The sequence below is a fragment of the Salmo salar genome, chromosome ssa26 (assembly GCF_905237065.1).
Source record: "Salmo salar chromosome ssa26, Ssal_v3.1, whole genome shotgun sequence".
Taxonomy (NCBI): Eukaryota; Metazoa; Chordata; class Actinopteri; order Salmoniformes; family Salmonidae; genus Salmo; species Salmo salar.
In genome coordinates this window covers 25,379,817-25,403,507 of record NC_059467.1, presented here as the reverse complement: position 1 = coordinate 25,403,507, position 23,691 = coordinate 25,379,817, and the positions used below count along the sequence as shown (strand labels likewise).

At 44.4% G+C, this 23,691-nt stretch overlaps 1 protein-coding gene across 2 annotated transcripts in view; it reads right to left on the bottom strand.

Annotated features, from left to right (window-relative positions):
• Positions 1 to 35: 35 nt before the first annotated feature.
• The window catches only part of LOC106587509 (diacylglycerol lipase-alpha), a 40,691-nt gene continuing 17,035 nt past the window's right edge, over positions 36 to 23,691 (bottom strand). Inside the window, exons 4-20 of one of the 2 annotated variants that reach the window (XM_014175959.2) lie at positions 21,974 to 22,075; positions 21,628 to 21,766; positions 21,326 to 21,413; positions 21,047 to 21,181; positions 20,827 to 20,904; positions 20,602 to 20,726; positions 18,984 to 19,134; positions 18,157 to 18,240; positions 16,543 to 16,620; positions 16,185 to 16,265; positions 15,869 to 16,011; positions 10,571 to 10,639; positions 10,406 to 10,478; positions 10,060 to 10,268; positions 8,281 to 8,407; positions 4,521 to 4,693; positions 36 to 3,511 (exon numbers count right to left, since the gene is read on the bottom strand). In XM_014175959.2, coding sequence (XP_014031434.1) covers positions 2,437 to 3,511; positions 4,521 to 4,693; positions 8,281 to 8,407; positions 10,060 to 10,268; positions 10,406 to 10,478; positions 10,571 to 10,639; positions 15,869 to 16,011; positions 16,185 to 16,265; positions 16,543 to 16,620; positions 18,157 to 18,240; positions 18,984 to 19,134; positions 20,602 to 20,726; positions 20,827 to 20,904; positions 21,047 to 21,181; positions 21,326 to 21,413; positions 21,628 to 21,766; positions 21,974 to 22,075 — 2,930 coding nt within the window. In that variant the 3' untranslated portion in view covers positions 36 to 2,436. Of the gene's footprint in view, positions 3,512 to 4,520; positions 4,694 to 5,380; positions 7,670 to 8,280; positions 8,408 to 10,059; positions 10,269 to 10,405; positions 10,479 to 10,570; positions 10,640 to 15,868; positions 16,012 to 16,184; positions 16,266 to 16,542; positions 16,621 to 18,156; positions 18,241 to 18,983; positions 19,135 to 20,601; positions 20,727 to 20,826; positions 20,905 to 21,046; positions 21,182 to 21,325; positions 21,414 to 21,627; positions 21,767 to 21,973; positions 22,076 to 23,691 lie in introns of those variants that run through there. The other variant, XM_014175960.2, reaches the window with a different exon arrangement.

Genomic DNA, 23,691 nt, shown 5'->3' with positions numbered 1-23,691 from the left:
GCAAATAGAAATGACGTTTTAAAAAGTTCCAGTAATTTCCCTTAAATTGGTTTTGCTTTATTCCATTACAGGCAGGGCAGTGAGGTGGCGGGGGTTAAATACATTCTCAATCTGGGACAGGAAGGGAAGAGAGCAAACCAGGTAAACATGGACAAGACATCATTGAATTATTTATCTGTCAACACAGAAAAATGAGTTATCAATTCTGCCAATAATCTGTCATATAGATCTTTCTCACTAAATAGATTCCTTTTTTCCCCCCATACATTTGTACTTTTTCTATATATGTCAATATTGATATAGATTTGTAATATACCTGTTATCGTAGTCATTTCCTATGTTATTCTATTTTCATGTCATCTTTTTTTAATATATATTTTTTAACAAAGACAGGAAACAAGACATCTGCATTTAAATAATGACAAAGAAGACACTGCTGTACATGTCATGGTGAAAAGAGAACGTGGCATCTTCCTATGGTGGTGCTGATATAGCCGACACTGGGCCATGACCCACTGCAGCAAAGCTATTTCACACTGGTTGTTCAACACTGTGCTGGCAAAGTAGACTACTGTGAGAGCATGGATTTGTGTGGTGTCAAACTGTAATCTGGTCACAGAGTGAGGCCTGTTGAGTGATACCACAGCAAAGCCATTTCTAAGAGTACAGCTTCTATAGGTCACCACAGTGACCCCTTCAGAATGGCTGTATTGTATCAGAGGTCACTATAATGACCCCACTTCCTATTATAGAGTCTGTCTCTCTGCCATCACCATGGCAGCTAGTGGAGGCTGCTGAGGGGAGAACGGCTCATAGAAACCATGTGTTTGATACCATTCCACGAATTCCGCTCCAGCTATTACCCCAATTAAGGTGGCACCAATCTCCTGTGATGTTGACACCCAGTACTTTTTCACTTGGACAGAGATATTTTCCCAAAGAGATATACCCTTATTTTGAGAGTCGGCTGAAATTCACCAGCCTTTCCCAGCAACTGAAAGTCGAACTCATAGAAAGCAAACCAAACTGTTACAAGAGTAATAAGGATAATAATACCATCAATAATAGTAAGAAACAGTAATAAATAATGTATGTTTGATCCAACTAATACAACCCAACTGATAAAATATGTTTGCCACATGTTTTAGTAAAATGTAGTGAAAATGGGCACTACAACCCGTACAGTTCAACCTCAATATGCTTGAGATGAACCAGTTTAAAGGGAACCAAAGACTTAGAAGTCATTGACATAATTGTGTACCTCAGCAAGACCCCTTTAAGAGGAACACTCTCTTACAGTGCATCTCATGTTTTTTTTTTTAGCATAATTGGCTTGGTACAAACACTTGGAGAGAGACATGTTTTGGGAGATATGTGCCATGGCAGTGTTGTAGGGATAGCTTCCCGATCCTCTCCAGGGTGTTTTAACACCGTTTGAACGGGAATAGACTGATTGGCTATTAAAAGGGAGCGATACCAAAATGTATCTTCTCCCTCTCAGAGTTAAACTTGAAACCTGTATCTTTGTTTTGTGAAAGTGTACATTTTGCAGTATTTCACAAACAAACAATATCACACCTTATAAATACATTTGGCAATACATTTTTGGGCAAAAAGGGGGCAAATTGTGCATTTTGATGTGTGTGAGATGGTCCGTATGTTAGTAAGAGTTGCTGACTGACGAGTGATTTCTGTTAAAAAAATGAATACTATGTTCCTCATGCTATAAAAGACAACCAAAAGACCAAAAACCACATTCTTAACATTTGTCACAATCACTGTTTTAAGACACATCAATTCTCTATGATCTACACTCCTCTTCCACACTGTAATTTCCTGATAGACCTGAGAAACAAACCATAACGTCTTCTCTCTCTCTCTCTCCTCTGTTGTTCAGCATCTGTCTCTGTTTTTTTACTTTCCTGATATTAAAGATGAATAAGCTTTAGGCACTGATGAGGGAGGAGGGTAAGTTAATTGTGGTTATGTGCCAATGAAAACCCCACCTAGTGTCTAACTCCTCCCTACCCCTGTTCAGTTGTCTCCCATTTGATAAAGTCACGTCACTGCAGGGCTGTAATGCTACCATGTGTTGATGTGAGTGAGAGTGTGTGTGTTGGAATGACAGTCAGTGGTGAGGCTTTTCACCCCAAAGCAGCACAGGCCCCTGGCATGCAGACAGAGATTCAAATGTATTATTACAATAGTAGTGAAATGCTTTACACAGCTTTTGACATCTGAAAATGGGACAGGAGTTTTTCATCTCAGTCTTATTCATTATGGTCTGCCATGTCATGTCTTTGTAAGGTACTGTAACAGCATAGCAGATTGCATTCCATCGCATGCATGTTCAGTGATACTTTAACATCAGATGGATGCAGCAACGGAATAACGAAAGAGGAGAGAGAAAGAGTCATGGAGGGACTGAGTGGGCCACTATACCATAGACGCCAGTGCGTTTTCTTCAGGGTAGGGACAGGGAGTGGAGGTTCGTAGTGAGTGAGTGGGAGGAGGTGCTCCGTCGGCAGGAGAGAGGTCATTGAGCTCACCAGAGGAAGAGAGAGGGAATGAGGGTGAGAGGGAGATGCCAGAGGAAGGGTCAGCAGATCCAGCAAAGGTACGCGGGGGCTTGGGGACCAGGTTAGGCTCCATTGTGGCCCGAGACAGAAGCTGTGTATCGTCCCCCCTCTGTCCTTCCCCTGGCCCCTCTCCCTGACCATACGACCCCCGACCGGACTCAGACTCCCCGTCAGACAACTCCAGAGGCGGTGAGCCACTGCCATCCAGCCTGAAGAGAGAGTCCAGGTACTGTGCAAACTCCAGCACTGCCTGACTAGGATTGCCGTTGGACAGCTGGGCTGGAGGACTGGAGGAGGAGGGCTGTGACTCACCTGTCTCTGTTTCCCATCCTTCTGCCTCTACTCCGTCCTCCTCCCCATGGCTGATCCGTGGGTTGAGGAGAGCATTAGGGGTGCTGCCTGGGCTGTAAATGCCAGGCATTTGATGGCAAGGGGCAGCACAAGGCTCTTTTTGTGTGAAAGGCTGACCTATGACACTCTGGGCCAGTGGTGCTGGGGAGTGGTGGCCGCTATAGCGCGGGGTGGAAGGGGAGAGGCGCATGGGGTAGTCTGGGGTGGAGCCGGATCCCAGAGGAGTGAAGTAAGGTCCTGCCTCTCCCAGCTCGTGCTCTGGGGTGGCCTGGTAGAGGCAGTCGGCAGCCAGCAGCTCAGTGCGGGAGCTGAGAGAGGGGTTCTCCTCAGGGATAGGTGCATTCAGTTGGAAGGGAAGGCACCCCAGCATGGGCGAGCCCCTGAGTGCAGCTGAGGAGCGTCTGGAGTCCAGGCTGTAGAGGGACTCTGCGTCTGACAGGCTCTCCATCACGGCCAAGGGGGCGTGGCGGTCCCTCAGCTCCACGGTAAGGCGCTCCCTGGCCCCCTGCAGAACCACTGGCACTGGGGGAGGGGGGCACTCCGCAAAGCCATCCAGTGATATCTCAGAGCGAGCACAGGAACTGAGAGGGAAAGAGGAGGAGAGAAAAATAAAGGGGGGAGATTAGAGGGGAGGTAGGGTGTGGTAACAGATATGTTTTTAAAAAATGGGTCAGAGTAACAAATGAAATTATTTAATGAAATCAAAATAGGATAGAATGGAGGCAGAAATGGTAAGGGGTCAAGTAAGAAAAAAGTAGAATATAGTAGGAATATTAAGATGGATGTGAGTAAGGGTGGTATTATAGAGAGTAGAGATGATAGAGTGATAGAGGAGAGGGGTTGGAGCACAGAGAGGTAAGAGAGAGGGATAAAGGTTAGGGTTACACTTCACAAATCACTACCAGTAGACTAGACTACTTCTACAGGGGCTAAACCAGAGTGTACTACCATACGTTGCCACTGATCTGGAGTCAGACCAATGACTGTGGGTCAGAGAGCAAGGAGCGTGCATGAGAGAAAGGTACAGTGGCAGAGTTAATGCTGTCATGCTTTACTTATCTGAACACAGAAGAACAAACTTTGAAGGACTAGGTACATTCTTGCAGACTCTTGCACATATCATACATTCAACTGCCAAAATAAAGGAAACACCAACAAAGTGTCTTAATAGGTTGTAGGGCCACCACGAGCCAGAACAGCTTCAATGCACCTTGGCATAGATTCTACACGTGACTGGAACTCTATTGGAGGGATGCAACATAATCAATTTCATGCTCATCCACCTTTCAGTGGATAGGGGTATTGTCATCCTATGGGGGCAGAGCCATGGTAGCTAAAATAATGTCAAAAATAACAGCCAGCCCAGCATTTTTAGACGTGACGGCATGTTAATTGCTTCATTAACCACACGTGTGGAAGCACCTGCTTCAATATACTTTGTATCCTTCATTTACTCAAGTGTTTCCATTATTTGGGCAGTTACCTGTACACATGCATGAGATTTTGATTAAACACAGTCAGTCAGCCATAAATGTTTCCAGTCTCTGCCCAGACCCTCCCAAAGCTCCACCCGTATCCCAGTGAACTGACCGAACACTGCTGTTCCTGCGGTGTTGGGTGGTTGGGGTGGGTTGTTGGGAGGCAGGAGGCGGGGCGGCTGCCATGAAGATGGTCTCTGGGTTCAGGTCCACCTCGGTTGGGCTCACCATTACCTTAGCAGCCGACAGCAGGGCTGTCTTCCCCTTGTTATAGTTCTCCAGCACCTGTCAATAACACGATAGGAGGAGCAGTCAATTTACTGCTACCAGCATTGTAGACATTATTGACTGATTTGGAGGCTCTGGAAGGACTGAAGGAGGAGGGAGAGCAGTAACAGTGAACTAAGGTGATCAGTAAGGAGAATTGAAGTGCTGTAGAACTGGAATTGCCTGTAATATGTAATTGACATCAGCACGAACAATGGATTGACAGGTAGGCTAGTACAGGAAAAAGTGAATGTTAACATTATTGAAAACAAGGCATTGGAGGCGAGTCAACACTGTGTCAAGTGAAGGGAAAGATGAAGGTCAGAAACATTAAGTCCATCCACCCTCATTTGTTTAAACATGGTACTTGAATACTGAACAAACCTGGATAGCAAAGGCAAACACCAAACCCGAGTAGATACCAGTCATGTACTATACCCCTAGATACAAATCTCAGACTTTCACCTGACACGATGCTGCACAAGTATTCCATAATATGTAGGCCTACGCAGATGTATGGTGTGTACACCCTAAGTAGGTTATTCATCTAAACTGATGATAAAGAGAGCACAGACAACAGTTACTACACACTCATGGTAATCCCATCACCGCACAGACAACAGTTACTACACACTCATGGTAATCCCATCACCGCACAGACAACAGTTACTACACACTCATGGTAATCACGTCTCCACACAGGTAAATATGTTATTTGTCTTTAATGAGTTAAAACACAATATGGAAAAAAAGCATTATTCAAAAGCATACAATATCATGAATAAATATGAAAACATTTGTATCACATGCCACGCATTTTTTAAAACACATTGTGACATGAATACAACATTTCAATATGAAAATGACAAATGGCTATAATGAAACAAGGAAATAAATGATAATGGGAGTTAACATTGAACAAACATGGATGGTATTGGTATGAAAGCTATGTGTAACAAACAGGAAGAGATGGACAGAGAGGGATGTGAGTAAAAACAGTCAGCTAATGACGGGTGTCAATCAGCATATAAAAAAACTAAATGAAGTACAGTACTTTTCTGGATATAACTATAGCACATACTGAGAACCAGGCGAAAGATCAATAAGGCAGCAAGCAGCATTCCCATAGCAACAACAACAATAGAAAAAGGCACATCAACACCCCAGCAGCACCATAGGGGACACAATCAGAAACAAAGTCACCAAGATCAAATACCATAAAACACATCAACCAGTAGGTGCATCTCCAACAGTGCTCAGAGTCATCTCCCACAGCGCAGAACAGTACCAGGGAAGTACTGTTCTGCCTCCATGACCAGTGCTGGACTTGGACTGAAATAGGTGCCAGAACTCATTTTGAGTGCTGGTACTGTTCACATTTAGGTGCGGGAGCTCAAGCAGTAGAAAATGTGAGGTGCAGGTATTCAGCTCTGGTGAGCTCCTGCCCAAGTCAAGCACTAACCATGACTAATAGACAAGCACGTCCTCCCTCTTTGTAACGAACCCACGGAGATATATTATTAGGTCAATTTATCTTTTGACTAATTATATCAATGAATTGAGAATAAACGAGGGCTAGCTCAGTGCTCCATCATCTCACTAATATAAAGTCAACTGGTCTGAATGGTGGGAGGTTATTTCAGGCTGGTCAATCTGTACAAGTAGTCATCCCCGTCAGGTAACAGGCTACTCTAATATAAAACCAGACCATTAGAATCTATTTGATGTGACCACACGGTCTACAGTAGCCTGGTTGCCAGTCTGTTTGTGCTATCATGCCAACTGTGGGGGAATCAGAGGACTCAGAGAAGCTTAGCACATCCTCCTTACTCAGGACACCTTGAGCTGCCAATTTGTAACAGCAGGAGGCCACAAGGAATAATGAGGAGGGGGTTCGTGTTGGAGAAGTGGGGTAACCATGGAAACCTCACTGCATCTAGAGAAAAGCGTGCGTTAGTAAGTAGGGTGTGTGGTGGTTTCTCAATCTGAACAATTTGAAGCTAAAGCAAAGAGCAAGACGTGCTTTGTAAGACTGAAGAGGCAGAGGAGGACTGTGAGCTGGAAAGGAGAGGTAGAGACTAACGTTAAACCAGAAGATTTGGGCTAGGTAGTGGGAGAGTGGAGGATGGTGTATTTGAAGAGTCTACTTGGGGAGATGAAGGGGTATTGGATAGTACAGGTTCAGAGGGGCTTGGTGGAAGGGTACACCTGTAAGAGGAGGGGGTCTGTCTGTCATGATTGTGGGGGAAAGGGTAGGTCTGTTTGGGGTGTACTTGATGCTTGAGGGAAAGAGAGTGGGTGTGACAGAGGTATAGAGAACAAGTCAGTTTCCTGAGTAGAGGGGCCATTTGACAATTGGGAGACGGCGGGTTGGTCTGTGTGGGAGACGGCGGGTTGGTCTGTGTGGGAGACGGCGGGTTGGTCTGTGTGGGAGACGGCGGGTTGGTCTGTGTGGGAGACGGCGGGTTGGTCTGTGTGGGGGAAGGTATTTGATGGTTCAGTGGGGGAAAGACTACCTATAAGAGGAGGGATAGAGTGTGTTTGGGGAAAAGATGGGGTAAGAGGGGTAGATGGCAGCTCTATTTTGGGGGTAGAGGGACAATCTGAACGAGAACAGGGAGAGGAAAGGTCTTTGTGGGTATCAGAATATGCATTTGAAAGAGGAGAGAAACAGAGTGGGTCTTTCTTGGTATCAGAGGAGGTATCTGAAAGAGGAGAGGTAGAGAGTGAGTCTTTGTGGGCGTTAGAGGAGGTATCTGAAAGAGGAGAGGTAGAGAGTGAGTCTTTGTGGGCGTTAGAGGAGGTATCTGAAAGAGGAGAGGTAGAGAGTGAGTCTTTGTGGGTGGTAGAGGAGGTATCTGAAAGCAGAGGTGTAGAGGGCAGCTCTGGTTCAGAGGTTATGACCACAACAGTGCTGGCTGATTGGCCCTCATCCTCCATCTCCATTGGCTCTGCACCTGCCTGCTCAGAACTGAGACCAAATGGTTCCAGTACCTGCAGAGACATCATAAGTATCACACAGACATACAAACACACCACTGCAGTTTCAATCACACCACGCTTACACCATTACACCATGGGAAGCTCTTGGAAGGCTACCCAAAATGTTTGACCCAAATTAAATTTAAAGGCAATGCTACCAAATACTAATTGAGTGTATGTAAACTTCTGACCCACTGGGAATGTGATGAAAGAAATAAAAGCTGAAATAAATCACTCTATTATTATTCTGACATTTCACATTCTTAAAATAAAGTGGTGATCCTAACTGACCTAAGACAGGGAATTTTTACTCGGATTAAATGTCAGGAATTGTGAAAAACTGAGTTTAAATGCATTTGGCTAAGGTGTATGTAAACTTCCGACTTCAACTGTAGAACATTCATCCAGTGTCATCACCTGCCAACTCAGTGTATGAATGATGTTTGATACTTCCCTCAGTGCATTTCACCAGCGCTCCGGTACCTTTTTCTGTCACCTTCCCCAACAGAGCATCTGACCAGGACTCCTACACTCATTTTATCGACAGGAAACCTCCACTCATCCCATCCAACACACAAAGGAAACCCAGACAGACATGGACAGTATCTATTATATTCACAGACCTTGTTGAGTCCCTCCATCACCATGTGAGGCATGTGCTCGTTTAGCATGGCAGGGGAGATGATGACCTCGTTGAAAGACTTGTTATCCCCCCAGAGAGCTGAGTAGGTGGGCTCCTCCTGTCCACAGCTACACACAGAGAGAGGCATGCTAAATGATATACGCAGCAAAATGATGTATGCACATTTATACCAAAAGTAATGTCTGTGTAAAGCCAGTCTTTTCCCTAGTACAGTTTCTATCCAATTAGCATAAAGATGTCACACTAGAAGTGTACTAAATTGATTGGTAGTATACACTGTCCTCACCCACCTGGACAAAAGGAATGTATGTGAGGATTCTGTTCATCGACTACAATACCGCTAAGCTCATCACAAAGCTCTCAGCCTTGGGACTGAACTCCTCCCTATGCAACTGGGTGCTGGACTTCCTGACGGGCTGCCCCCAGATGGTGAAGGTAGGCAACATCACCTCCTTCACACTGATCCTTAACACGGGAGCCCCACAAGGGTGCGTCCTCAGTCCCCTACTGTACTCCCTGTATACCCACGACTGGGTGGCCTCACACAGTTCCAACTCCATCATCAAGTTCCCTGACGACACAACAGTATTAGGCCTTAGTACCAACCATGATGAGACGGCCTACAGAGAGGAGATAGGCATTCTGACGGAGTGGTGCCAGGTAAACAACCTATCCCTCAACGTCAGCAAAACAAACGAGCTGATTGTGGACTTCAGGAGGAACCAGGCTGGGCACGCTCCCATCCTCATCAACAGGGCCGCCCTGGAGACGGTCAGAGAAGGCCAGCATCCCGGAGTCACCTCTCACTGTTGACGTTGAGACTGGTGTTTTGCGGGTACTATTTAATGAAGCTGCCAGTTGAGGGCTTGTGAGGTGACTGTTTCTCAAACTAGACACACTAATGTACTTCTCCTCTTGCTCAGTTGTGCACCGGGGCCTCCCACTCCTCTTTCTATTCTGGTTGGAGATACTTTGCACTGTTCTGTGAAGGGAGTAGTACACAGTGTTGTACGAGATCTTCAGTTTCTTGGCAATTTCTCACATGGAATAGCCTTAATTTCTCAGAACAAGAATAGACTGACGAGTTTCAGAAGAAAGTAATTTGTTTCTGGCCATTTTGAGCTTGTAATCGAACCCACAAATGCTGATGCTCCAGATACTCAACTAGTCTAAAGGCCAGTTGTATTGCTTCTTCAATCAGAACAACAGTTTTCAGCTGTGCTAACATAATTGCAAAAGGGTTTTGTAATGATTAATTAGCCTTTTAAAATGATAAACTTGGATTAGCTAACACAACGTGCCATTGGAACACAAGTGTGATGGTTGCTGATAATGGGCCTCTGTACACATATTTTGATACTCCATTTTTTTTTTTAAATCAGCCGTTTCCAGCAACAATAGTAATTTACAACATTAACAATGTCTACACTGAATTTCTGATCAATTTGATGTTATTTTAATGGACAAAACATTTGTTTTTCTTTCAAAAACAAGGACATTTCTAAATGACCCCAAACTTTTCAACGGTAGTGTATATAGAGTATATGCTGTCCTGTGATCTTTTTCTATTCTATTATTTTATATTACTACTATATATTAGTATTACTACTAATATTATTTGTACTATTGTTTCACTCACTTCTCTTTGACCGGCATTGTTGGTCAGAGGATTCCACAGTACCCTGAAATGACATCTGTGACCCTGTGAATGTGACTAATGAACTTTCTTGTGCCATCATTGTAATGCCAGGGCTCTTACCATGTCTCTGAGGGGTGGTTGTGAACCACGTGGATGACCTTGCCCGGGGGGTAAAGGGGGGTGGAGGCTGACAGGGCGATGCTGAGATCACTGGGGTGCAGCCAGAGACGGGTGCTGGGGGGCACGGGGGCTGCCTGGGGCTGGGGGCCGTCGTCCACAGGCAGCTCGGACTTAGGAATGCACTTAGTTCCCCCTGCAATGATCCTCCACTGGCAGGGAGATATCAGCAGTTACAACCTATACTGATAGCGGTTAGAGCACAGTGTTGATGCTTCCTTTCTGTAGAATATACAGAGTTTGATCACACACACACAGTTTGCTATCTAATTAGAAATACATGCGCTACCTTTGGCTTGTTGCTCTTCTGTAAGACTTCCAGCAGGTGGCGCCGAAACCCCTCCAACTGAGAGAGACCAATCCTATGAGAGACAAACAAGAGAGAAATGAGTCCAGCTGTACACCATAACATATGATACTTGAAATAGGTTGGGTTTCTACACAGATTACATACCTCGGGACAAGGTCCTTTCCCAAAACGACAGAAGTGACAAACTCTTTGGAGTACTCCATAGCATCCTCACTGTAGAAACAAAACGACGAGGAGAGTCAAATCAAATGTTATTGGTCACATACACATATTTAGCAGATGTTACTGCGGGTGTAGTGAAATGCTTGTCAGAGACACAAAAAGGGAAAGAGGATGTGAAAAAAGGAAGAGCGGGTCAGAAAAACGAAGTGTTTGTCTAGTAAGAGTGTGATGTGTACTCTTTCCCTCCGTCACCACTGAAACTGCTGCTGCTGAATTTCCAGCCAGACGTTTTCCACACACAAAATTCACGAGTCTGATCTCATTCCAGCTAAATAATTCAACATCTCTCCACAGCAAACGTCGATGTGTTGAGGCATCATGGCCCGCGATGAGTTGCCCTTCAATAAAAAGCATCCAAGATATCGACATCGGTGTCATAAAAGGGATTGGGATCTAATCAATATCAATAGATGAGATCAGAGACAAACGGGCTAGATCACAAGTCACGACTGACAAATATGAAGAAGAAAAAAGATCTCAGCACAGAAAACACTGGTGTATACAGAGATGGTGCTTCTGAGTTCCCTGCTTTATGCTATAATCTACAAACTGGAGGACTTGACAAAAGGCCTCTACCTCATCTGATCAGCACAGAAAATCTAGAACCAGTTCTAACCACAAATTACCTTCTCAGAACAGCACTGGACTGGCAGAGCACTGGAACATGTCATAAGTTCACACTACCTCTCACCATGATTTACATTGCAAATCCAGTTTGAGGGGACTGGCCGCTTTATAGAGGTTATTTAGCTATGCCACAACGCAAAAAGAAACAAGCCCCATAATAGAGCCTAATATCTCCTGAAAGAAACAAGCCCCATAATAGAGCCTAATATCTCCTGAAAGACACAAGCCCCATAATAGAGCCTAATATCTCCTGAAAGAAACAAGCCCCATAATAGAGCCTAATAGCTCCTGAAAGAAACAAGCCCCATAATAGAGCCTAATATCTCCTGAAAGACACAAGCCCCATAATAGAGCCTAATATCTCCTGAAAGAAACAAGCCCCATAATAGAGCCTAATATCTCCTGAAAGACACAAGCCCCATAATAGAGCCTAATATCTCCTGAAAGAAACAAGCCCCATAATAGAGCCTAATATCTCCTGAAAGAAACAAGAAGAAACAAGCCCCTGGCAGACATATCAGTGTGGATGACGGATCACCACCTCAAGCTGAACCTCGGCAAGACGGAGCTGCTCTTCCTCCCGGGGAAGGACTGCCCGTTCCATGATCTCGCCATCACGGTTGACAACTCCCTTGTGTCCTCCTCCCAGAGTGCTAAGAGCCTTGGCGTGACCCTGGACAACACCCTGTCGTTCTCCACCAACATCAAGGCGGTGACCCGATCCTGTAGGTTCATGCTCTACAACATTCGCAGAGTACGACCCTGCCTCACACAGGAAGCGGCGCAGGTCCTAATCCAGGCACTTGTCATCTCCCGTCTGGATTACTGCAACTCGCTGTTGGCTGGGCTCCCTGCCTGTGCCATTAAACCCCTACAACTCATCCAGAACGCCGCAGCCCGTCTGGTGTTCAACCTTCCCAAGTTCTCTCACGTCACCCCGCTCCTCCGCTCTCTCCACTGGCTTCCAGTCGAAGCTCGCATCCGCTACAAGACCATGGTGCTTGCCTACGGAGCTGTGAGGGGAACGGCACCTCCGTACCTTCAGGCTCTGATCAGGCCCTACACCCAAACAAGGGCACTCCGTTCATCCACCTCTGGCCTGCTCGCCTCCCTACCTCTGAGGAAGCACAGTTCCCGCTCAGCCCAGTCAAAACTGTTCGCTGCTCTGGCACCCCAATGGTGGAACAAGCTCCCTCACGACGCCAGGACAGCGGAGTCAATCACCACCTTCCGGAGACACCTGAAACCCCACCTCTTCAAGAAATACCTGGGATAGGATAAAGTAATCCTTCTAACCCCCCCCTTAAAAGATTTAGATGCACTATTGTAAAGTGGTTGTTCCACTGGATATTATAGGTGAATGCACCAATTTGTAAGTCGCTCTGGATAAGAGCGTCTGCTAAATGACTAAAATGTAAATGTAAATGTAATAGAGCCTAATATCTCCTGAAAGACACAAGCCCCATAATAGAGCCTAATATCTCCTGAAAGAAACAAGTCCCATAATAGAGCCTAATATCTCCTGAAAGACACAAGCCCCATAATAGAGCCTAATATCTCCTGAAAGACACAAGCCCCATAATAGAGCCTAATATCTCCTGAAAGCAACAAGCCCCATAATAGATCCTAATAGCTCCTGAAAGAAACAAGCCCCATAATAGAGCCTAATATCTCCTGAAAGACACAAGTCCCATAATAGAGCCTAATATCTCCTGAAAGACACAAGTCCCATAATAGAGCCTAATAGCTCCTGAAAGAAACAAGCCCCATAATAGAGCCTAATATCTCCTGAAAGACACAAGCCCCATAATAGAGCCTAATATCTCCTGAAAGACACAAGCCCCATAATAGAGCCTAATATCTCCTGAAAGAAACAAGCCCCATAATAGAGCCTAATAGCTCCTGAAAGAAACAAGCCCCATAATAGAGCCTAATATCTCCTGAAAGACACAAGTCCCATAATAGAGCCTAATATCTCCTGAAAGACACAAGTCCCATAATAGAGCCTAATATCTCCTGAAAGAAACAAGCCCCATAATAGAGCCTAATATCTCCTGAAAGAAACAAGCCCCATAATAGAGCCTAATATCTCCTGAAAGAAACAAGCCCCATAATAGAGCCTAATATCTCCTGAAAGACACAAGTCCCATAATAGAGCCTAATATCTCCTGAAAGACACAAGTCCCATAATAGAGCCTAATAGCTCCTGAAAGAAACAAGCCCCATAATAGAGCCTAATATCTCCTGAAAGACACAAGCCCCATAATAGAGCCTAATATCTCCTGAAAGAAACAAGCCCCATAATAGAGCCTAATATCTCCTGAAAGACACAAGCCCCATAATAGAGCCTAATATCTCCTGAAAGAAACAAGCCCCATAGAGCCTAATATCTCCTGAAAGACACAAGCCCCATAATAGAGCCTAATATCTCCTGAAAGAAACAAGCCCCATAATAGAGCCTAATATCTCCTGAAAGAAACAAGCCCCACAATAGAGCCTAATATCTCCTGAAAGACACAAGTCCCATAATAGAGCCTAATATCTCCTGAAAGAAACAAGCCCCATAATAGAGCCTAATATCTCCTGAAAGAAACAAGCCCCATAATAGAGCCTAATATCTCCTGAAAGACACAAGCCCCATAATAGAGCCTAATATCTCCTGAAAGACACAAGTCCCATAATAGAGCCTAATAGCTCCTGAAAGAAACAAGCCCCATAATAGAGCCTAATATCTCCTGAAAGAAACAAGCCCCATAATAGAGCCTAATATCTCCTGAAAGAAACAAGCCCCATAGAGCCTAATATCTCCTGAAAGAAACAAGCCCCATAATAGAGCCTAATATCTCCTGAAAGACACAAGCCCCATAATAGAGCCTAATATCTCCTGAAAGAAACAAGCCCCATAATAGAGCCTAATATCTCCTGAAAGACACAAGTCCCATAATAGAGCCTAATAGCTCCTGAAAGAAACAAGCCCCATAATAGAGCCTAATATCTCCTGAAAGACACAAGCCCCATAATAGAGCCTAATAGCTCCTGAAAGAAACAAGCCCCATAATAGAGCCTAATATCTCCTGAAAGACACAAGCCCCATAATAGAGCCTAATATCTCCTGAAAGAAACAAGCCCCATAATAGAGCCTAATATCTCCTGAAAGACACAAGCCCCATAATAGAGCCTAATATCTCCTGAAAGACACAAGCCCCATAATAGAGCCTAATATCTCCTGAAAGACACAAGCCCCATAATAGAGCCTAATATCTCCTGAAAGAAACAAGCCCCATAATAGAGCCTAATATCTCCTGAAAGACACAAGCCCCATAATAGAGCCTAATATCTCCTGAAAGAAACAAGCCCCATAATAGAGCCTAATATCTCCTGAAAGACACAAGCCCCATAATAGAGCCTAATATCTCCTGAAAGAAACAAGCCCCATAATAGAGCCTAATATCTCCTGAAAGAAACAAGTCCCATAATAGAGCCTAATATCTCCTGAAAGAAACAAGCCCCATAATAGAGCCTAATATCTCCTGAAAGACACAAGTCCCATAATAGAGCCTAATATCTCCTGAAAGACACAAGCCCCATAATAGAGCCTAATATCTCCTGAAAGAAACAAGCCCCATAATAGAGCCTAATATCTCCTGAAAGAAACAAGCCCCATAATAGAGCCTAATATCTCCTGAAAGAAACAAGCCCCATAATAGAGCCTAATATCTCCTGAAAGACACAAGCCCCATAATAGAGCCTAATATCTCCTGAAAGACACAAGCCCCATAATAGAGCCTAATATCTCCTGAAAGAAACAAGCCCCATAATAGAGCCTAATATCTCCTGAAAGACACAAGCCCCATAATAGAGCCTAATATCTCCTGAAAGAAACAAGCCCCATAATAGAGCCTAATATCTCCTGAAAGAAACAAGCCCCATAATAGAGCCTAATATCTCCTGAAAGAAACAAGCCCCATAATAGAGCCTAATATCTCCTGAAAGACACAAGCCCCATAATAGAGCCTAATATCTCCTGAAAGAAACAAGCCCCATAATAGAGCCTAATATCTCCTGAAAGAAACAAGCCCCATAATAGAGCCTAATATCTCCTGAAAGACACAAGCCCCATAATAGAGCCTAATATCTCCTGAAAGAAACAAGCCCCATAATAGAGCCTAATATCTCCTGAAAGACACAAGCCCCATAATAGAGCCTAATATCTCCTGAAAGAAACAAGCCCCATAATAGAGCCTAATATCTCCTGAAAGAAACAAGCCCCATAATAGAGCCTAATATCTCCTGAAAGAAACAAGCCCCATAATAGAGCCTAATCTCTACTGAAAGACACACATGGACATGTTACACAGTGATCTTATGACTGTTGAAGGCGAGACGTTTCAGTGTACTATCGGTAATTTCTTTCCCAATACAATTCCAGGCTATACATGCAATGGGATGTGGATGTCTGATGCAAAGTCCTCTTGATCCGAGTAGGTCTTGGTGCTTTCTATCCTGTTGCAATAGCTACAAGTGGCTACAAGCAATGGGCCGAGCAACTACATCTACCATATAGTTTGATGAGATGATGAAGGCCATATTTACCTCAGAAGGCCACCTGGTGGAGAGTAGGAGTAGCACTGCAGTGTGGGGTACTGGGGACGGAGTAGGAAGGACAGAATGGCTGCTGTACCGGCACCAAGGGAGTGTCCAACTATCACCAGCCCGTAGTGCATGGTTCCCTTACCCTGAGAAAAACATTAGGATTAGACTTGTATACACACACCCTTCAACAAAATCTTCTATTTCTTCTAATGCTCTGTTCCCATGAAAGTGTTAGTTATGAAAACCTATTACATTTCAACCAATATACACAAACTTTCTACCACACTCCACACAGACATATTCATCACTCATGTACCAAATCTCTTCCAAACGCTTGTGACAAGATCATTTCCTGCTCCAGTTTCTTCTTAATGTACTCTGCTGAGTAAACCATCCCCTGAGAGAGGAAGAGAAAGAGGGAGGGAATAGGGGAGATGGAGCGAGAGAGGCAGACTGTTACATTCCATCCATTTTTTCTTTGCATTATTTATTAAATAATTTTATTATCCACTCATTTCACATCTATAAATCATTCCTCTTTTGAGAAGTGAAATGGCCCCTGTGCTTTGGGAGCACATTGGACCAATAGCTCTTGGGGATGGCTTGTAACAAAGGGTTAACACCCAAGGGAACCTCTGATGTGACTAGGTCTGGCTGGGTGAATGCATTCTGACCTTGTGGCCCAGCCAGTTTCCATGCTGCTCCTCCACTGGCAGACGCTCAGAGTCCCCTGTGAGATCAGTCAGGGCATCCTAACACACACACACACACACACACATTATGATACAACTACATGCACTTAAAGAGATTCTCTGGTACTTTTGTAAACTTTTTAGCGACTTGTTCTGAAAGTAGCACTCACGAGCCAAAAGCGGTCCCTGAAAACTGCGTACTACTTCACATATGCAGATATGTGCACCATATCATTGCTCTCGGTCTCCCGGCAACCTCATTGGATTACACTGGGCAGGCCTATGCTAGCTGTCACTCAGCGGCAGGTAGCCTAGCGGTTAGAGCGTTGGGACAGTAACCGAAAGGTTGCTTGTTCGAATCCCAGAGTTGGCAACGTGGAAAAATGTGCCATTCTGCCCTTGATCAAGGCAGATGTCGATTAAGGCAGCCACACGGCACCTCTCTGATTTAGTTATTGGGTTAAATACGGAAGACACATTTCGGTTGAATGCATTCAGTTGTGCCCTTTCCCTTTCAAATGAGAGGGACTGAACTCGAATTGCTAGGGGGCTGGGCCACATTGGGGGAAATGTAGAGAAAATGGCACGGCACAGCTTGAAGAAAACAGTCGCTTTCAAACTAGGGATTTCGTGGCTAGTTGAGGTAAAACAGTAATTCTGCATGTATGAACTAGACATTGACACATCCAGCCGAAAGCGTGAGGTTTAAAAAATACTTTCTTAGTTGCCGGAGCATGTCTTTATTGGAGGAGGTGAGAGAGAGTGAGTGAGTGAGTGAGTGAGTGAGTGAGTGAGTGAGTGAGTGAGTGAGTGAGTGAGTGAGTGAGTGAGTGAGTGAGTGAGTGAGTGAGTGAGTGAGTGAGTGAGTGAGTGAGTGAGTGAGTGAGTGAGTGAGAGAGAGAGAAAGATGGGCCTCATTTCCTCAAGTAAAGAAAAAACTATTTTGCTGTGAGAAAAATAACTGTGAGATTTTAAATAGATGGGTTGACACATATTCAAGGGGAGTTCTGAATACAGCTAGCAAGTGCAACACATTTTCTTCCTGCTCCAGTTAAATAATATTCTCCTTTCCTTGGACACTGTTAAAGAAAAGTTACCTCATAAATCGTGATGCGCAGTATAGTGATTTTTACAGTACTTGAGCAAAATTGAGCCCAGAGAATGTTCAGCCAACAAGAGAGGTGGTGTGGGAGTTCAGTTGAAGATGGAGACTTCATGGGAATTTGATGTCATAGAACTGTGAGGAATTTAACTTCACTGAAAGTCGTTGTACTGCATAACATTGTATTGTGCTCCATAATTGACTGACATGGACTTTGGTGACTATCTGGTCATTCAGTTGTGATTCATTGTCTGCATCCCAAATAGCATCTTTTGGCCTATATAGTGGACTGTGTAGGCTGTTGCAGTCTTTTTGGGAGGTGCCATCACCCTGACTCTTTTTTTAAACCCTACATGCACAACTTTCAACCAGAAGCTCTTGTCAAAAGTGTTGCAATATATAGGAAATAGATTGCCATTTGGGACACAACCATGGTAGTTAGATGACTCTCTGGTCAGTCACTTGTGAGTCATTGGTTTGTCACTGTGTCTTACTTTGGGGGACAGGGTTCCTCGAATGCTGATGACAACTTTCTTTTTCCCATGATCCACAGCCACAAAGAAAGGTGTCTCGTAAACCTATGAAGGGGAGAGAGAATAGTGAGAGGTAGCAGCTAAATCTAGTTATTTTAGTTACACACATCAATAAAAGGTATCGCAGAAGAAACAGCCAAGGACTATAATGATGACTTCCATCATGGAGTGTCCTGACCTAACTCCCTCTGTGATGCGAGTCAGCAGAGTCCAGACCCTCCACTCTTCTGCTAGCTAGCCTGCATGGTGTGGTTTAATGGATGGAAAGTCAGACTTGGCCCAGTTAACAGAGAAGTCTGCTTTACAAATCAGTTAGTGTGTTTTGAGTGCTCTCTTTATCGCTACGGCAACTTCCCTCTGTGAACAGAAAATAATTAACAGGTGGAATATTTTGGATGTGATTGGGATAGTATTTGTCCAGCCAGCAGATTGGCAGTGTGATTTACTTCCCTTGGTACAGAGCAATGCAAGGTGTTATATTACATGCAAGGTGTTATATTACATGCAAGGTGTTATATTACATATATTATTGAGGGAACTAAGTGCAATATATCATCAAGTGATTATTTAGAGAAACAATTCCAAGGAGAGTGATACAGCAAATTTTTGACTGACAGACAATATGACAAATCATGTTCATGATTGACAAACCTGTTCATCTGTACTTTGCAAATTGCTTCTACTAACACTGCATGTTGTATCTTCTGTATTCTACTCATGCCTGGTAATTGTCCAGACTGACCCCTGACCTCTAAGGCTGTCACCCATCCATTTGGTACTCTACTCACCGCGTCGTGCCAGGATGTGTAGACAACGTGGACCTGCTTCAGCTCTCTGTCCAGGAAGTGGCGGCGGATAGCCAGGACGTTACAGCCACAACAGTTATCCTCCTCCACTGTCACTGTCTGGGACAGCCTAGAGCCAGACCCTGATGTACAGCTGAGAGAGGAGAGAGAAGAAAGAGAGAGAAGAAGAGAGCAAAGAAAGAGAAAAAGAAAGAGAGCAAGAGAGAGAGCGAGAAAGAAAGAGAAATAGCGAGAAAGAGCAAGAGAAAAAGAGAGCGAGAGAAAGAGTAAAAGAGCGAAAGAGAGCGAGAGAAAAAGAGAGGGAGAAAGACAAAAAGAGAAAGAAAGAGTAAAAAAAGAGTAAAAGAGCAAAAGAGCAAGAGAAAAGAGAGAAGAGAGTAAAAGAGAGAAAGAGCGAGCAAGAGAGGGAACGAGAGAAAGAAAAAGAAAGAGCGAGAGAGAGAGAAAAAGAAAGAGAAAAAGAGAACGAAAAAGAACGAGAGAGAACGAAAAAGAACGAGAGAAAAAAGAACGAGAGCGAGAAAAAGAAAGCGAAAGAAAAAAGAAAATGAAAGAAAGAAAGCGAGAGAAGAGAAAAAGTAAAAGAAAGAGAGAAAAAGAAAGAGGGAAAGAGAAAGAAAGGGAGAGAAAAAGAGAACGAGAGAAAAAGAGAACGAGAGAAAAAGAGAGAACGAGAGCGAAAAAGAGAACGAGAGCGAGAAAAATAAAATGAGAGAAAGCGAGAGAAAGAGAGAAAAAGAAAGAAAGAGGGAAAGAGAGAAAAAGAACAAGAGAAAGAGAACGAGAAAAGAGAAAAAGAACGAGAGAAAAAGAGAATGAGAAAAAGAAAAAGAGAAAGAAAAAGAAAGGGAGAGAAAAAGAGAAAGAGAACAAGCGAAAAAGAAAGAGAACGAGAAAGAGAGAACGAGAGCGAGAAAAAGAGAGCGAGAGCGAGAAAAAAGAAAATGAAAGAAAGAGAGAGAAAAAGAAAGAAAGAGGGAGAGAGAAAGAGAGAACGAGAGAGAAAAAGAAGAGAACGAGAGAGAAAGAGAGAACGAGAGAAAAAGAAAGAAAGAGGGAAAGAGAGAAAGAAAAAAGAAAGCCAGAGAAAGAGAAAAAGAGGGAAAGCGAAAGAAAGAGGAAAAGAAAGAGGGAAAGAGAGAAAGAAAAAGAAAGGGCGAGAAAAAGAAAAAGAGAGAACGAGAGAAAGAGAAAAGAAAATGAAAGCGAGAGAAAGAGAGAAAAAGAAAGAAAGAGGGAAAGAGAAAGAAAGAGAGTACAGACAGAGACGAGAGAAAGAAAGGGGAGCGATGGAGAGAGATTACTACAATAGGTCCTTAGACTGAGTGTGTGAGTCTAAAACCCAAACATATGTGTGATTCAGTGTTTTTAGGTCTTTGTATCACTAGTCAAGTGGTTAGTGCGTGGGTCAGTGTTTTGTCTGAACAGTGGAGTGGAACACGCTGTGTGTCAGTGCTCCATTGTTTACCCACTCTGTCAGAGAGTGGGGTTTGACCAGAGTGTTATTGTCCCAGTGGATTACCACTTTGTCAATACTGATGAATGTGAAATGTGAAACCGGTGTAAGTGTATGGGATGGGAGGGAGGCAGGCAGACTTACTGGCAGGAGCTGGCCAGGCGGCACAGCCCACACGCAGGCTTCCTCATCAGGTACATGGGCCAGCCGTACGCTGCCAGGGCAAACAGCATGTAGTAACACACCTCCTTGTACATGCCCATCTCCGTCTGAGGGACACACACAATGTTAAAAATACATCCACAAACAGAGACAGAGGCTACACCGCTGCCTTAGATGTTCAATATAAATCCACAAACACACACTCACCGAGTTCTTAAGGTCCAGGTATTTGGTGTTGCGAGTTACAGGCATTCCAGATAAGAAGGCTAAAATGTCATTGTTGGCCTGAGGGAGAAAAACAACAATTTCACACACTAATAAGACTGTCAAACACAAAGAGGCCCTCCAACTCTGTTACCATTTTACCTGTTGCCTATCCCACCATCCCTCTCTCTTTCGCTCTCCACACTGGACCCCATCCCGTTACCTGGTCCAGGATGGCATCTCTGCTGGACCTCTGTCTCTGGCGAAGCAGCACCAGGCCAGCTATGATGTCACTAGGCACAATGTCCAGATCTCTGAAGAACTCTGCAAACAGGCTGGCCACCTCAGAATACGCATCCTAATAGAAGAGGATAGACAGAGGTTGAACCATGAATAACCACAAGAATGGATCCCAACCACAACCATTGATTGTCACTAAATAGCTTGTATCATATATGAAGTTGGGTGATGGATAGAGAAACATGAATTCTATTTCCCTCACAGACTGTGTGTCCTGGGCTCGGGTGCAGCACATGAAGAACTTCAGTCTCCTGCTCCAGCTGCTGGCTTGGCCCTCCTCTAGCCTGTGTCTGAGGAAGTGAGGCACAGCAGGATGGTTACCTTAGTGTGCTGTGCTGGGTATGGACAGAGTAGGGCAGAGAGGGTAGTAGTGTGTAGGGCAGATGGTAGTAGTGTGTCGGGCAGAGGGTACCAACCTGAGGGTTTAGAGATGGTAGTGTGTAGGGCAGATCGTACCAACCTAAGGGTGTACAGATGGTAGTATGCAGGGAAGAGGGTACCAACCTGAGGGTGTAGGTGGTGAGGTTGCGTTGGCGTCGCCGGGTGGCTTTCAGTTTGACAAATGTGCGTCCCGTGGGGTCAAAGGTACACATGAGGGTGAAGCACACGCTGAAGATCACCAGCCAATTGCACACCACAATCCCTGGGGGGGAGACAGGATAGTTTTGATATATTGTGATCTTCATAACGAACCACCCAATGGTGTAAGAAAAGCAAAACATGCCCATGGGCATTTCTACTCCATTACTTTGTTTTACAAGTCCATCCTTGTTCTCTTCGAAGATTACTCTAGTCTACAACATATTTACTCTAGTGATTGCTGCTCCCTCATACTCCCTCTCTAACTCACCCAAAGCAAGGTTCTTGGCAGTGACATCAGAGCACGGTTGGTAGTATTGGAAAAGCCAGGCGATCCCCACCACTGCATATACCAACTCCACCAACAAGATGGCTGAAAGAGAGAAAGTAGGAGGGAAGAGAAACAACATTACTCAATCTTGTGAAATTAGACAGGATACTTCGGAAAGTATTCAGACCCCTCAAATTTTTCCACATTTTGTTACGTTACAGGCTTATTCTAAAATGGATTTAAAAAAAAAAGAATCCTCAGCAATCTACACACAATACCCCATAATGATGATGAAGCAAAAACAGGTTTTAGAAATGTTAGCAAAATTTTTGCAAAAACGAAACCTTAGGTTCTTATTTTTCAGAGTAAATAACTCACGGACACTAGAGAAGCTTTAACCAAGTTTAATCATTCCCAAAGGTTCTGTACAGCTGTAATCAGACAGCAAAACATTTCTCACATCACAGTTTATATACACATCCTACTTAAGACACTCCCTCTCTCCATCCTTAGTTTATGCCCAAGAGAAAGAAGGTAACCAGACACTAACCCTGATTACTCTCTTAAGGGGAACTGACCTCACCCCTCACCTCCTGACCTCAACCCCTCCTCCACCTAATCCACAGATGTCCATCTGTCTTTCCTACATCAACACATCGCTCTCCTCTCCTCCATCAAACACATTCCAAAGCCTTCTGGGTTGCTACAGATTCTTTCTATTCAAGGCTTCGTCTCTATCATTTATTTAATATCTCAATGTTCAAAGTTTAGCCGATTCCAACATTACATAAGTATTCAGACCCTTTGCTATGAGATCCTGTTTCCATTGATCATCCTTGAGATGTTTCTACAACTTGGAGTCCACCTGTGGTAAATTCAATTGATTGGACATGATTTGGAAAGGCACACACCTGTCTATATAAGGTCCCATAGTGCATGTCAGAGACATGAGGTCGAAGGACATGAGCTCCAAGACAGGATTGTGTCAAGGCACAGATCTGGGGAAGAATATCAAATAATGTCTGCAGCATTGAAGGTCCAAAAACACAGTGGCCTCCATCATTCTTAAATGGCAGAAGTTTGGAACCCCCAAGACCCTCCCTAGAGCTGCCTGTCCGGCCAAACTGAACAATCGGGGGAGAAGGGCCTAAGTCAAGGAGGTGACTAAGGACCCAATGTTCACTCCTCTGTGGAGATGGGAGAACCATCCAGAAGGACAGCCATCTCTGCAGCACTCCATCAATCAGGCATTTATGGTAGAGTGGCCAGATGGAAGCCACTCCTCAGTAAAAGGCACATGACAGCCCGCTTGGAGTTTGCCAAAAGGCACCTAAAGACTCTCAAACCATGAGAAGCAAGATTATTTTTCGCCTGAATGCCAAGCGTCACTTCTGGAGGAAACCTCGCACCATCCCTACGGTGAAGCATGGTGGTGGCAGCATCATGCTGTGGGAATGTTTTTCAGCAGCAGGGACTGGGAAACTAGTCAGGATCGCGGCAAAGACGAACAGAGCAAAGTACAGAGAGATCCTTGATGAAAACCTGCTCCAGAGCGCTCAGGACCTCAGACTGGGGCGAAGGTTCACCTTCAAACAGGACAACGACCCTAAGCACACAGCCAAGACAACACAGGAGTGGATTCGGGACACGTCTCAATGTCCTTGAGTGGCCCAGCCAGAGCCCGGACTTGAACCCGATCGAACTTCTCTGGAGAGACC